General features: G+C 55.0%; 1 protein-coding gene across 1 annotated transcript in view; it reads right to left on the minus strand.

Annotated features, from left to right (window-relative positions):
• SYNJ2 (synaptojanin 2) overlaps positions 1 to 12,001 on the minus strand; it is a 94,845-nt gene that overhangs the window by 20,225 nt on the left and 62,619 nt on the right. Inside the window, 8 exon segments of the mRNA XM_021086423.1 lie at positions 2,055 to 2,213; positions 4,011 to 4,203; positions 5,850 to 5,990; positions 6,674 to 6,755; positions 7,568 to 7,759; positions 10,720 to 10,885; positions 10,969 to 11,118; positions 11,818 to 11,899. Of these exon segments, the coding sequence (XP_020942082.1) occupies positions 2,055 to 2,213; positions 4,011 to 4,203; positions 5,850 to 5,990; positions 6,674 to 6,755; positions 7,568 to 7,759; positions 10,720 to 10,885; positions 10,969 to 11,118; positions 11,818 to 11,899 (1,165 nt within the window).

The raw sequence follows: 12,001 nt of genomic DNA on the forward strand, positions 1-12,001 counted from the left end.
GACCATCTTAGCTCTCCTATATGTTACATGCAAATAGAAGGCACATTCCAGAGTGTTTTAGCCCTAAACAAACAGAATCCACATTATATTTGCAAATAGGTAAAAAACTGGGCATTTGTGTGCTTTATTAATCAGCAAACAAGTGATGATTACCGGGAGTTCCCTTCGTGGCTCAGCGGTGAAAGAACCCGACTAGGAACCATGAGGATGCAGGTTCAATCCCTGGCCTTGTTCAGTGCATTAAGGATCTGGCGCTGCCATGAGCTGTGGTGTAGGCTGCAGACGCAGCTTGGATCCAGCATTGCTGTGGCTGTGGCTGTGGCGTAGGGTGGCAGCTGTAGCTCCAGTTGGACCCCTAGCCTGGGAACCTCCACAAGCAACAGGTGTGGCCCTAAAAAGCAAAAAAAAAAAGGGATGACGATCTATGCTTTCCACTGACTTACACACCACCACGGGGTCTGCCACCCACCTGGGCACCCGATCTGTCACACATCTGCCTGTCAGCACCTGGGTGACAGAGACAGGCGCAGACAAGGATGCAGAGTCCAGGCTGAGGGTAACGCCCGGCCCAGACCTGGCAAGGCCTTGATCCATGCATGTTAACTACACCAAGTGGGGAAATGAAGCTCAGAACGGAAGCCCGGCCCTTCTCCGCCTTCATTCAGCCCTGGGTCCAGCCTGGACGCCGTGGGATGACCTGGGAACGGATGTTCACTCAGTGACCGAGTCAAGGGAGGGAATGGACATTACCGGCTGGAGCAGAGAGCAAAACCTGCAGGGAAGGCCTGTGCGGCGACCCTTCCCTCTGGCCACCCCCGCCACCGAGGGGAGACGACGGAAAACTGGGAGGAAGGGACCGTAACGTCCCTCCCCTCACCATCGAATCCACTGCGTTTTCAAAAGGGAAGCGGAATGCTGCTGTGCCTCCCTCCCCTCGGGCCCGTATAACAAACACCATCCGCTGGAGGAGGAGGGAAGCTCCAAGGCGCATGGCGGTGGCCAGCGTGACCCTGAAGAACTGAGGACAGATCGGGGGGCTGGGTCTGCCCCATCGCATCGTGCTCTAGGGAGGCATCGCGGTCATGTGGGAGGAAGGATGAGCCCGGCCCATCACAGCCTCGGGCTGTATCACGGTTCTGTCTCCCGCCTGTTTGACCTTGGAAGCTGAACTGGACCTCAGTTTTCTTGTCTATAAAATGGGTGTAATACTTAATCTGCAGGATGGTCTTGAGAATGAGGCGTACAAATCGGCTTGCATTAGATATTGTTGGTATATTGAATTCATTGTTAGCATGTTCACTAACAAGAAATAGAGCAATAACTTATGTACGATGTTTGGGAGTTCCTGCTGTGGCTCAGTGGTAATGAACCCGACTAGTATCCATGAGGACACAGGTTCTAATCCCTGCTTCGCTCAGTGGGTTGAGGATGTGGCATTGCCACGAGCTGTGATGTAGGTCACACATGTGGCTCAGATCCTGTGATGCTGTGGCTGTGGTGTAGGCTGGCGGCTGCAGCTCCAATTAGACCCCTAGCCTGGGAACTTCCATAGGCCGCAAGTGCGGCACTAAAAGGAACAAAAACAGAAACACGATGTTTGGAACAGAGTCCACAGGGCAACTTGCTGCTTTCGGGCCCCTGACGCACAGCCATCCCGACCAGCCCTGCCCCGAAATGAGGCACATGGACCAAGGACATTGCACCTGTCATCCTCACCCAGCCGTGTGCTCAGACGCCGACGTGGGGCCATTGGAAGCATCTGGGACTCAAACTGGGCTCAGCTACTTACTCACTGGGAGGCACTGGACCAGGCTCAGCTTGTCTGAAGGAGGAGGAGTCGGCTAACCCCCTCCGACCACAGAGCCCAGGCCAAGCAAAGAGAGGACCTGAGTGTGGACAGACACTCTCCCATCCTGTGCCACACGTGTCCTATCGCGTGCAAATCAGTTAGGTCCACTCAGGAAGCTGAACTGGTGAAGGCTAGCGGGTACGTTTAGGAGACGCGATTCCCTGTCGGAGCAGGTGTTAAAAACCGTGTTAAAAGCACGACTTACTTTTCCACTTGATTTCTGCAGCTGTAGCTGATCAAATTCCAGAAGCTTCTTCCAGTCTTGGCGTTTAACGAAATAGAAGACTTCTTCGTAAGTGAGATCGATGCGGTAGTTGAAATCACCGCACCAAAACACATAATCGTGAGAAAAAATGTTTCTTCCCTAAGTTGTCAAAGAAAAAAGTCATGATTTGGCCCATCTTGCAAAGAAGAGGGGAGAAAATGAAACTCACCCTGCAGATGATAAGCAGACATGTTTTTCCTAAGACGCTACTGAAAAAGAAAAGTCTGCTAGAGCTTATCTCAGTTTTCACTAATCCCACGGAGCTACTGAGGGCTTTGCCCACGGCTTACTGTTAAATTTTAAAGAATAGTGTTTCTGAGAGGTTTGGGGAAAGCTCCACCTCTAACGGGGGGAGCATGACTGCCAAGAGTTGCTCTGCTCTTCAGATCTTGACCATCAGGCCGTGCCAACTGCCTTGTAAGGTCTCTGTCTTAAAAACAACCGCCCCAACACTCAGTGTTTGGAGAATGAGGTTTAAGAAAGGAAGTAGAAATTGCTCAGGTCACATGACTTCGTAAGACCTGGCGGGGCTTAAACATTTTCACCCTGTGATCCTTCCCCCGCCTCCCTGCCCGGGGAACCCCGGCTTCTTCCCTGCCCTTCCCCCAGGAACCACCACCACCACAGCAGGTCAGGATAAACAACCAATGACACTACAACACACACATGTGCTGTGATGTGAGCACACTGTCCTCACAGCAGCCTGTGAGGCACACGCTATTGCCACACTCCTGAAGGTTAAAAATTATGTTCGGAAAATGTGCTGAAGGTTACACCACTAGTGCATGATAGAGACAAGACAGGCGCTCAGATCTGCCCAACTCTAAATCTGTTTCTAATACACGCTGTGGTATTTCCACTCCCCAACCCGCAACAGCACTCTGGGCAGAAGGACTGAAACGATCGCAGCCAAATAAAATAAACACATAGAGCAGCACTGCTGATGGAACACTCTCCAGTGATGGGACTGTCCTTCACACTGTCCCAAACAGAAGTCTCCAGCCAGCAGCAGCCACTGGACACCTGAAATGTGGCTGGCGTGACTGAGGGATTTTTAGTTTTATTTAATTTTAGTTATTTTACATTTAAATAGATACTCGTGGGAGTTCCCATTGTGGCTCAGTGGTAATGAACCCGACTAGTATCCATGAGGACATGGGTTTGATCCTTGGTCTTGCTTAATAAATAAATAGTGGCTTGTGGCGACTCCCCTGGACAGAGTAGGATCTGGCCTCCCACGGAACAGCTGTAGGACCCAGCCAGCTGTGTCTTGGATGCTGGCAGAATATGGGGCAGGAACAGCTGAAGTCCGCCCTCGCTGCTGGGAAACAGTGTCTGCACCAGGCTGAGCTGTGCGGGACCATCTCCTTTGCACAGAAAGGACACCATTCAAATCTGATCCCCGGGCTTCAGAGTGAAAACCTCTGGACCACCACTAGAGGGCGGCGTGATACACGTAACTGGCAACTAGGAGCCGGACCAGGACCCAGGGGCTTCTGGGTTTGAGGAAAAAGGGGTATTATTTTCTGAGCCACAACAGCATGGTTGTGTGAATCTCAAGAAAACCAAGTCTTACACGGTTTGGATGCAAATTTCTTCACCAACTTAGACAAAGCGTGGACATGCTGGGGTTTTTGCCTGTTCCATGCAGGCGAATCAGAGTAAGGAAACGCAGGGCGCGTAAGGACATTCAGGGATCGTATGAATCAAGGGGAAGAGAACACTCCTGGGCTGGACTCCCTGCTCACGCCACTGCAGCATCCCCTCGCCCGCAGCGCTGAGCCCCCAGGGGCAGCGACCCTCCCCTGCCCAGATGAGCCGCTCAGAAAACCACGTGTGGGGCCGCCCTGAGCCGGGGCCTGGCGCGCACCACTCCCCGCCCCGCACGCTGCTCACCATGGGGAAACTCAGCTTCTGGGTGATCTCCCTGTAATCCTCGTTTCTCTCCTTCACCTGGGACTGCCCGGCCGTCAGGTGGCTGCATATGAAGCAGAAGCTGGTGCTGTGGAACTGGAAGCGGATGGCCACGGCGCCTTTGTTTCCCGCCTTCCCTCCCATGCCCGTCTTCACCGTGTCAATCGCCACATCCCTGGAAAAGAGAATACGCATGCGCGTGCAGCGGACGTCTCAGCAGCTCCGACGGAAAAGCACCAACTGTGTTGCTACAGAGAAGAGCCGGGAGGCAACACGAGGCTTGCTGCACTGAGAACTTTAAAACAAGCGGCTCAGAGCTGTCGCATCCCATCTTCAGCAGCCTGGCCATGCGGGGACCGGCGTGACTGCCATCAACTCCGCCATCACTGCTGGCCTTCCTCCCACTGTTGGCAGCCGCCCTGTGGGAGGTCGAGCGTCCTCCCCATGGCCCTGCTGCGAGGTGCTCACGGGAGCCCCCACAAAACACCCTGGAGCTGAATCACCTCCATCCTGGCAATGCTCCCCCCACCTTGTCTCCTTGCAGTAGAAGCAGCATGGCCTTCCCTGCCCCATCCCACCTTGTGTGGCTTTCCTGCAAAGCACAGGAGGTGCTGTCAGGTAATCAACACATTTGAAGAAACAGCAACCATCCCACTATCTACACTGGGCTGGGGGGGTGGTTTCCACACAGACAACTGCTCGCATTGAAATGACAACAAGCAAGCGTGTAGGTCCAGAGGACCATGGGCTGAAGCCTCCATCCTGCTCCTTGGGACCGTCACCCAGCAGACACGGTGTGAGGATAACCTGCCAACAGGTGTGTACAGAGCTTGAGGCTGAAGGGGCACCAGGCCAAGGGCACAGGTATTGGCACCTTTGGTGGCGTCTGGGAAACCCAAGAGGCCCTCAGCATCGCTGCCTTGCTCACGGCCCTCTCTAACCTCTCCCCAGCCTCATCTTTACTCTAGCCTTATCTGACCTTGACCCATTCAGCGTGGACACTCCAGACCACAGCTAACCCAGGGGGCAGAGGGGAATTCAACATTTCCCAAGGTCATAGAGGAGGATGGTGAACACCGAGTGAAGTCTTGCTTTCTGAGCGCGGCCACGGGCAGCCTGTGGTCCTCTAGCTCCGAGCAGGTGCTCAGCCAGGTGTGAGCCCTCCTCAGCTTGGGGGACAGGCCAGCGCCACATCTGGTATCGGCAAAGAGAAAGACCAGATGACATTCTAACAACTCGAATGAGACCAGGGAGTCCCGTGAGGCTAGGAGCCAGCGGAAGGGGGAGTCCCTCCCAAACCTTAAAACGCACACGTGCGCACACACACCTGCCCTTTCCTAAAAGACACCTTTCCCCCAGAGCTTCTCCCTTTCTGACATTCACAAAGCTGTCATTTTGGAGTCTCAGTAATGGGGTGCCAGGGGTGGAGGCTTTCTGCCCACACATCTTATTTAGAATTGTTTTTAAAAAGAGACAAAAGAATGGGCATTTCCTGATGAGTGACCCAGCTCTTGCTCAGAGGCTTCCTGCCTAACATCTCAGCAAGGAATCCCCTTCTTTGTGCAAAACTGAGCCACGATGACAAGGATCATGAAACATTCCTTCTAAAAGGGTCCAGCTTCCTGAGCTAGAAGGTTCCCATTGTGGCTTTTAAAATACTAAACAATATTCTATTCAGCCTGGTTTTTCCCTGAGGGTTTTGTTACATTTATCTAGAGTAATGGCAGGTCCTGGTTCCTGTTGCAGGAAGGGGGGGAAAAAGGAAGTCAGAAGAAAATAACCCCATGTACCCCCAGGCGTTCGTAAATGAAATGGTCTCACCTGATGAACGGGACGTGGTATGGACGGACGAAGATATAAAGACAGACGCCCACCAGCTGTGCCGACGTCAGGAGAATGTACCTATGCGAGCGGGAGATGGCCTTCTGAAGCCGCTCACCCCACACCTTCCTGTTGGTGGTGCTGGAGAAGCGAAAGGGTGGTGCTGTTGACAGCTAGCTGCAAGCAGGCCTTCCCACCTCCCAAATCCTCCAGCCTTAAGGTTCTCGGCACTAAACTGATGTCACACCACCCGCGCTCCTGCCTGAGGGGCACGAGCCTGAACCCCCGCAGTGGACTATCGGGGTAGTTCCGGCGGGGTTGGACACATCACAGCCCGTGCCCTGCCCCAACCCAGGCCACCTGCGGCCCAGCGCAGGGCCTGGCTCCAAGGACCTCCTTAGACGCACATCTTGCTGTTTGTTCGGAAAATTCCCTGAAATGGACGGGGAAAGAGCGTGGCGCTGACCCCACACCAAACGTTACTCCAGCGGTGTTCTTTTCTTGGTACCTGGTTTCTTACGAATACTTGTGCTTTCTAATCTTTCTCCAGAAAAGGTGAGTCAGCCCCACCCCACCCCGGCCGGCCCACACCCTCAGGGCTCCCACGCAGCAGCTCGAGGCATGCATCAGCCTGACTCACGCAGCACCTCACGGAATACAGAACCTAACCCCCCCCCTTCTGTTTCCTTAATCAGCAGGGGTGAGGACCCCGGGTGCAGGTCTGTGGGGACAGGAGCACCATCAGCAGTGCGGACACCCCGAGGGTGGCAGGTTAGCCAATACCCCCCGCTCAGGGCCCTGCGCCCCCACGCCCGGCTGCCTACCTGGCATTGACAATATTCCCTGCGCTCAATTCCACCATCTCTTCGAACCCCACGGCAAATATGTCAGCTGGGCTGCTGTCATCTGCGGAACAAGCAGGAGGGAATCAGCCCCACCGAGGCCTGTGCCAGCCATCCTACCGCCCAGGTGACCCTCGGACCACGTGGCGAGGGCCACCTGCTGAGGTCCGCCTGTCCACCTCCTTCCAGCCCCTGCCGTGTCTACATCCTGGGTGCCTTGCTCTCCTCTCCAAACCCTGCTGCTCTTTCTGCATAAGGGTCAGAGCAGGTGGTCTCGAAGCTTGAATCGGGGGAATATGACACAGTGCCCAGCAGACCCCCTCCAGCCAGACTCTAAGTTCCCTGGGGCAGCGGCTGGCTCACTTGTGTGTGCCCCTTCAGCACTGGTCACAGCACTGGGCCAGCCTTGCCAGGTGAATGACTGTCTGTGCTCTGGGGGCACTGCTGTCCTGGGGTTAGAGGAGGGGACATCTAATTCTACTTGGGACCCACTCGGATGAAATCTGCGCTGGAAATGCCTGGTTTGTGGGAAGCACGGCGGGCGGAGGTGATGCTCATTCATTCTCTTTGTGCCCTTTCACAGGGAAGCTGAGCTTAAGAGAAGCCCTGCGGCCACCTGACGCATCCCTCCGGCTGTATCTTGAGGTTGCAAGATCTCTACATGTGAAGGGAACAGAGAATCACGGCTTTGATAACCCTTCCAAACATTTGGGAAAGAGAAGCTGCCAATATTGAATTGACCAGGCATGTTCTGGAAGGTTAGGCCATGGCGCTTTCTAAATGCTCCGAGGAATGAGAACGCCAAACACCCGGCCTCCCAGGTCTACCTGCGGGTGGGGCTGGACCTCGCCAGAGGGGCTGCACCTGTCGTCTCACCCTGTGGTCCGGTGACTCCAGAGAGCGCGGGCGCGTCCAGCAACCAGTCTGCCAACTCGGCCGTGCCCAGCAGATTGCTCCTGAACTGCTTCCCTCCGTTCACGTTCCAGGTGCCCACGGCCACGCGCACAGGCCTGAAATTCGTGAACTCTGACTGGCGCTCCGACATGGCTCGCAGGATCCTGGGGGTCACTGTCAGGGGGTATAAGATGGGCATATTTGTCTGCACCCCGAACCCATGCACCCCAAACACAGTGAGGCTCCCGCCCGAGAGGGTTGCACAATCCCATCATTTGGGCCAATGCTCCCGATGAAGGCGGTCGGGGGCTAAAGGCCACCAGGACCGGAACACGTCCCTCTGGAGCTTCTGCCATTAGGTTGTGAAAACACCGAACCAGCGACCTCCCTCCACGCCCCTCCCCCAACAGAGCCACAGAGGTGGTGACAGCAAACCCCAGGGAGTCTCCTCCTCAGCGGTCGCACCGTGACCCCCTGGGAATTTAAGCAAAGGGACAATGCAACTCCCTGTACTGAGATACAGGCACAGCAGACCTCAAGTGTCTGACACCATCATTGCACTTCCACCTTCCGATCCATGTGCCTGAAACGTTTTGTTCGGTTTTGCCATGGACTCAAGCCTTTAAAAAATCATTACTCTGGGGGAGTTCCCGTCATGGCGCAGCAGAAACAAATCCGACTGGGAACCATGAGGTTGTGGGTTCGACCCCAGGCCTCGCTCAGTGGGTTAAGGATCCGGCATTGCCATGAGCTGTGATGTAGGTCACAGATGTGGCTCGGATCTGGCGTGGCTGTGGCTCTGGTGTAGTGTAAGCTGGCAGCTGCAACTCTGATTTGACCCCTAGCCTGGTAACCTCCATATGCCGCAGGCGTGATCCTAAAAGGATAAAAGACAAAAAAAAAATTATTATTCTGAACCACATCCATCCTCTAAAGAGCCAAAATATATTCTATTTTATACACTAGTGACGTAACCCAACCTATGCCACGTTTACTTTGCTACGAAAAAGACTCACTGTACTACTGAGAGCTTCTCTCTGATTTTACTGAGCTGGCCTTGTTTCCAGAACCAACCCAAATATCACCTTGGCTATTAGAACTCAAGTAGGAGTTCTCCCAACGATGGAAGAATGAAAGTAGAAAAAAAGTGGGAAACCATTTTAAGCATGGACAAACCAATTTTTCAAAAATTTCTAAAATAAGAGTTCTACATTTTTATAAGGAAAAAAGCCGGCTCTCCTCTTCCTTTCCATGAGCCTCATAACGTTTACAGACTCTAGGGAATAATACGGCATTAAAGGTTTCCCAAAGAGGAGTTCCCGTTGTGGCGCAATGGAAACAAATCCGAAGAGGAACCATGAGGTTGTGGGTTCGATCCCTGGCCTCACTTAGTGGGTTAAGGATCTGGCGCTGCCGTGAGCTGTGGTGTAGGCCACAGATGTGGCCTGGATCCAGGGTTGCTATGGGTGTGGTGTAGGCCAGCAGCTGTAGCTCTGATGAGACCCCTAGCCTGGGAACCCTAAAAAGACCAAAATAAATAAATAAAAATTTTCCCCCCAAAGAAACCTCTCGCTTACTTATATGTGGGATCTTACACACATGTGCACACACACACACATGAAATGAACGTATGGATACAAGAGAGAACAGCTGCCAGAGGCTGGGGTGGGGGATGGGGAGGTCGTAAAAGGTACGAACTTCCAGTTATAAAATAACTAAGTCCCGGACCTACTGTAAGCAAGATGACTTCAGTTAGCAACGCATATTGACTATCAAAAGGTGCTAAGACAGTGGTTCTTAAACGTTCTCATCACAAGAAAAAGATTAAACTATCTGTGGTGGTGGATGGCGCCTCGACCTACTGTGGCGATGACTCTGCAACACATACACGTATCAGATCATTACGCTGTACACCTGAAACGGATACATCTCAATTTAAAAAAAAAAAAAAAAAAGAGGAGTTCCCGATGGAGCACAGCAGAAACAAACCCAACCAGTATCCATGAGGACGTGGGTCTGACCCTCGGTGTGTTGGGGATCTGGCGTGGCTGTGGCTGTGGTGCAGGCCGGCAGCTGCAGCTCTATTCGACCCCTAGCCTGGGAACCTCCACGTGCTGCGGGTGCAGCCCTAGAAAGAAACATAAAGGAAAAGGAAAAGAGAAAAGGAAACCTCTAGCTATTGAGGGAACCATGACAGTCTTGCCCCTGAGAGTGGAAGGCGTCTTTATCCTGGGAGATTTCCACAGGACCCTGAGGCCGTGACAGACACAGGAGGCCACCCTCAGGGACTCCCCACGCATGAAACCCGCAACAGGACCGAGAGCCCATTCGGTCTGAGCAAGACCCCTGGAGCGAGCTGTTCACAGCCCCGGCGCTCTGACGCCTGCGGGGCCTCTGCACTTCTCCCTCCTCCTGGTTTGGAAAGTGATCCAAAGGAAGAAAGGAGAAGCGGGAGCTCTCATCAAGGCCAGAAAGCACAGGCTCCCAGGGAGCAGTAACAGCCGGTTACTCGTACACACTTTTACCTTCTGGGTACTGCGGTGCCTGACTTTTGGGCTGGGGAGAAACCGCCCTCCTGGGGCCAAGTCAGCTCTCGACTCAGCCAGAACCTGTGATGTGCAAACCAATCCAGAGCCACACCTCCTCTTTCTGGCCCACACACCTGCAGGCCTTCACCAGCCCAGGACCAGGAACCCAGCCCAGCATCGCGCCAACGAACAGGGCCTCCGCTGGTTACCCCAACCTGCTCTCCTACGGGAACCCCAGTCAAGGCACCCCAGTGAAGGCCATGGCCTGAGTGCCCTCCTGACCCCCGTGGGGTTCTCCATGTGGCCCCAGTGGCATATCTACGACCTGCAAGTGTAAAACTGTTTTCTCCTGAGCCTCACTCTGCCTCCTCTTGTGGCTGCACCTGGCTGAGCATCTCATAAAATGCGAGACACGGCTGCAAGCTGCTTGGTCTGCTGGTCAGACGGCGAGACTCGGAGCACAGCAGTTCCCTCTCGCTGCCCTACAGCTCAGGGGGTGCCTGCCACCCGCCCTCCGGGGTTACGGGAGGGGTCAAAAGGCTGGCTAGCACCCTGCCCCCCGCCATGCCCTCTGGATGCCTGCCCAGGTGGGCGGGAGCTGCTCACCCAGCAGGGCCGGGTTGTCCAGCAGCATCCGTCCTCTGTCTGCCGACTCCTCAGTGTAGACGTCCCCAACCAGCAGCAGCTTGATGGCCTCCTGCTTCACTCCGTCGAAGAAGTTGGACTGGATCGTGCGAGACACGGACCGCGCCCCGTCCTTCAGCTTCCCCACCTGCCACGGGCCGGATGACAGACTGTGAGCAGGGCTGAGCCGGTCCCCGCCCCACCCGCCCTCCACCCCAGGGCGGCCCCTACCTTGGCCTTGCCTTCCAGGGCCCGGCTGCCTGTGAACATCTTGCTCAGGCTGTGCCCATTCAGAGACCACATGGCTTTGAAGGACTCCACGAAGCGGTCGGCGATGGGCTTTGAATTCAGCCCGAGGCTCTCGAGCTGCAGGTGGAGGACCTGGGGGAGGAAGGGACAGCTGTCACTGCCTTCTCGCCCAAAGGCTGTCCCCCAGCTGCCCAGGGGATACCACCAGGTGCCACTCCCGTGCCTCCCTTAATCAGCAGATTGCTATGCACGATGCTGCGCCCAGAGGACACGGCATCCTCGCAGCAGAGCACGGGGCTTCCCGCCACAACTCGCCCACCCTTCTCTGACTCCCTTACCCTCCCCACACACACACACTGCCAGCAAGCAGGACGGCAAGGGGTAGATGGAGGTGGCGCTGACCCCACCCTGCCTCCCAGCAGTGAGCCAGGAGAGGCCACCCAGGCAGCGGGCCACAGACAGACTCAGGCCTCCCTCCAGGCTTCAAGCCCAGCCTCGTCTCAGCTGGCCTCACGCTGCCTTCGTCCGACAGAACCGTCCTGATAATCACTACACACAACTACCATTTCTCAAAGTGGCCTCTTTGGGCCACCGTGTCTGGGACACATCCCAAAGAGTGTGTGAAAGCGTGCCTGTGACAGGTCAAAGGCAGATCTGGCACAGACAAGCCAGCCACCCAGGGAGACCTCGCCCTGGAGGCTGGGCACATCCTTGTCCCCTCCCCACGGAGAGAAAGTTAGCCTGCGATGCCTCCCTCATCTTGCTGACACCGGTGCCCCGCTGGTCCCCCTGGAGGCTCAGGACAGGACACAGGTGGCCCAAGAGACAGACCTCGAGGGCAATGAAGCTCTGCACGGCGTTGGTTCGGTCCAAGCAGTCCAGACAGTTCATCCGCAAAGTGCCTTTCTGAAAACTTAGGGAAACGAGACGCAAATGGTTACAAGTTCTGTTGGAAGAAACGATGGCCCTGGTACAATGGCCTGCTTGACTCTGTCCCCATGGAGAGCTCCTCACC

This window comes from Sus scrofa, chromosome 1 (assembly GCF_000003025.6).
Source record: "Sus scrofa isolate TJ Tabasco breed Duroc chromosome 1, Sscrofa11.1, whole genome shotgun sequence".
In the NCBI taxonomy this organism is placed as follows: domain Eukaryota; kingdom Metazoa; phylum Chordata; class Mammalia; order Artiodactyla; family Suidae; genus Sus; species Sus scrofa.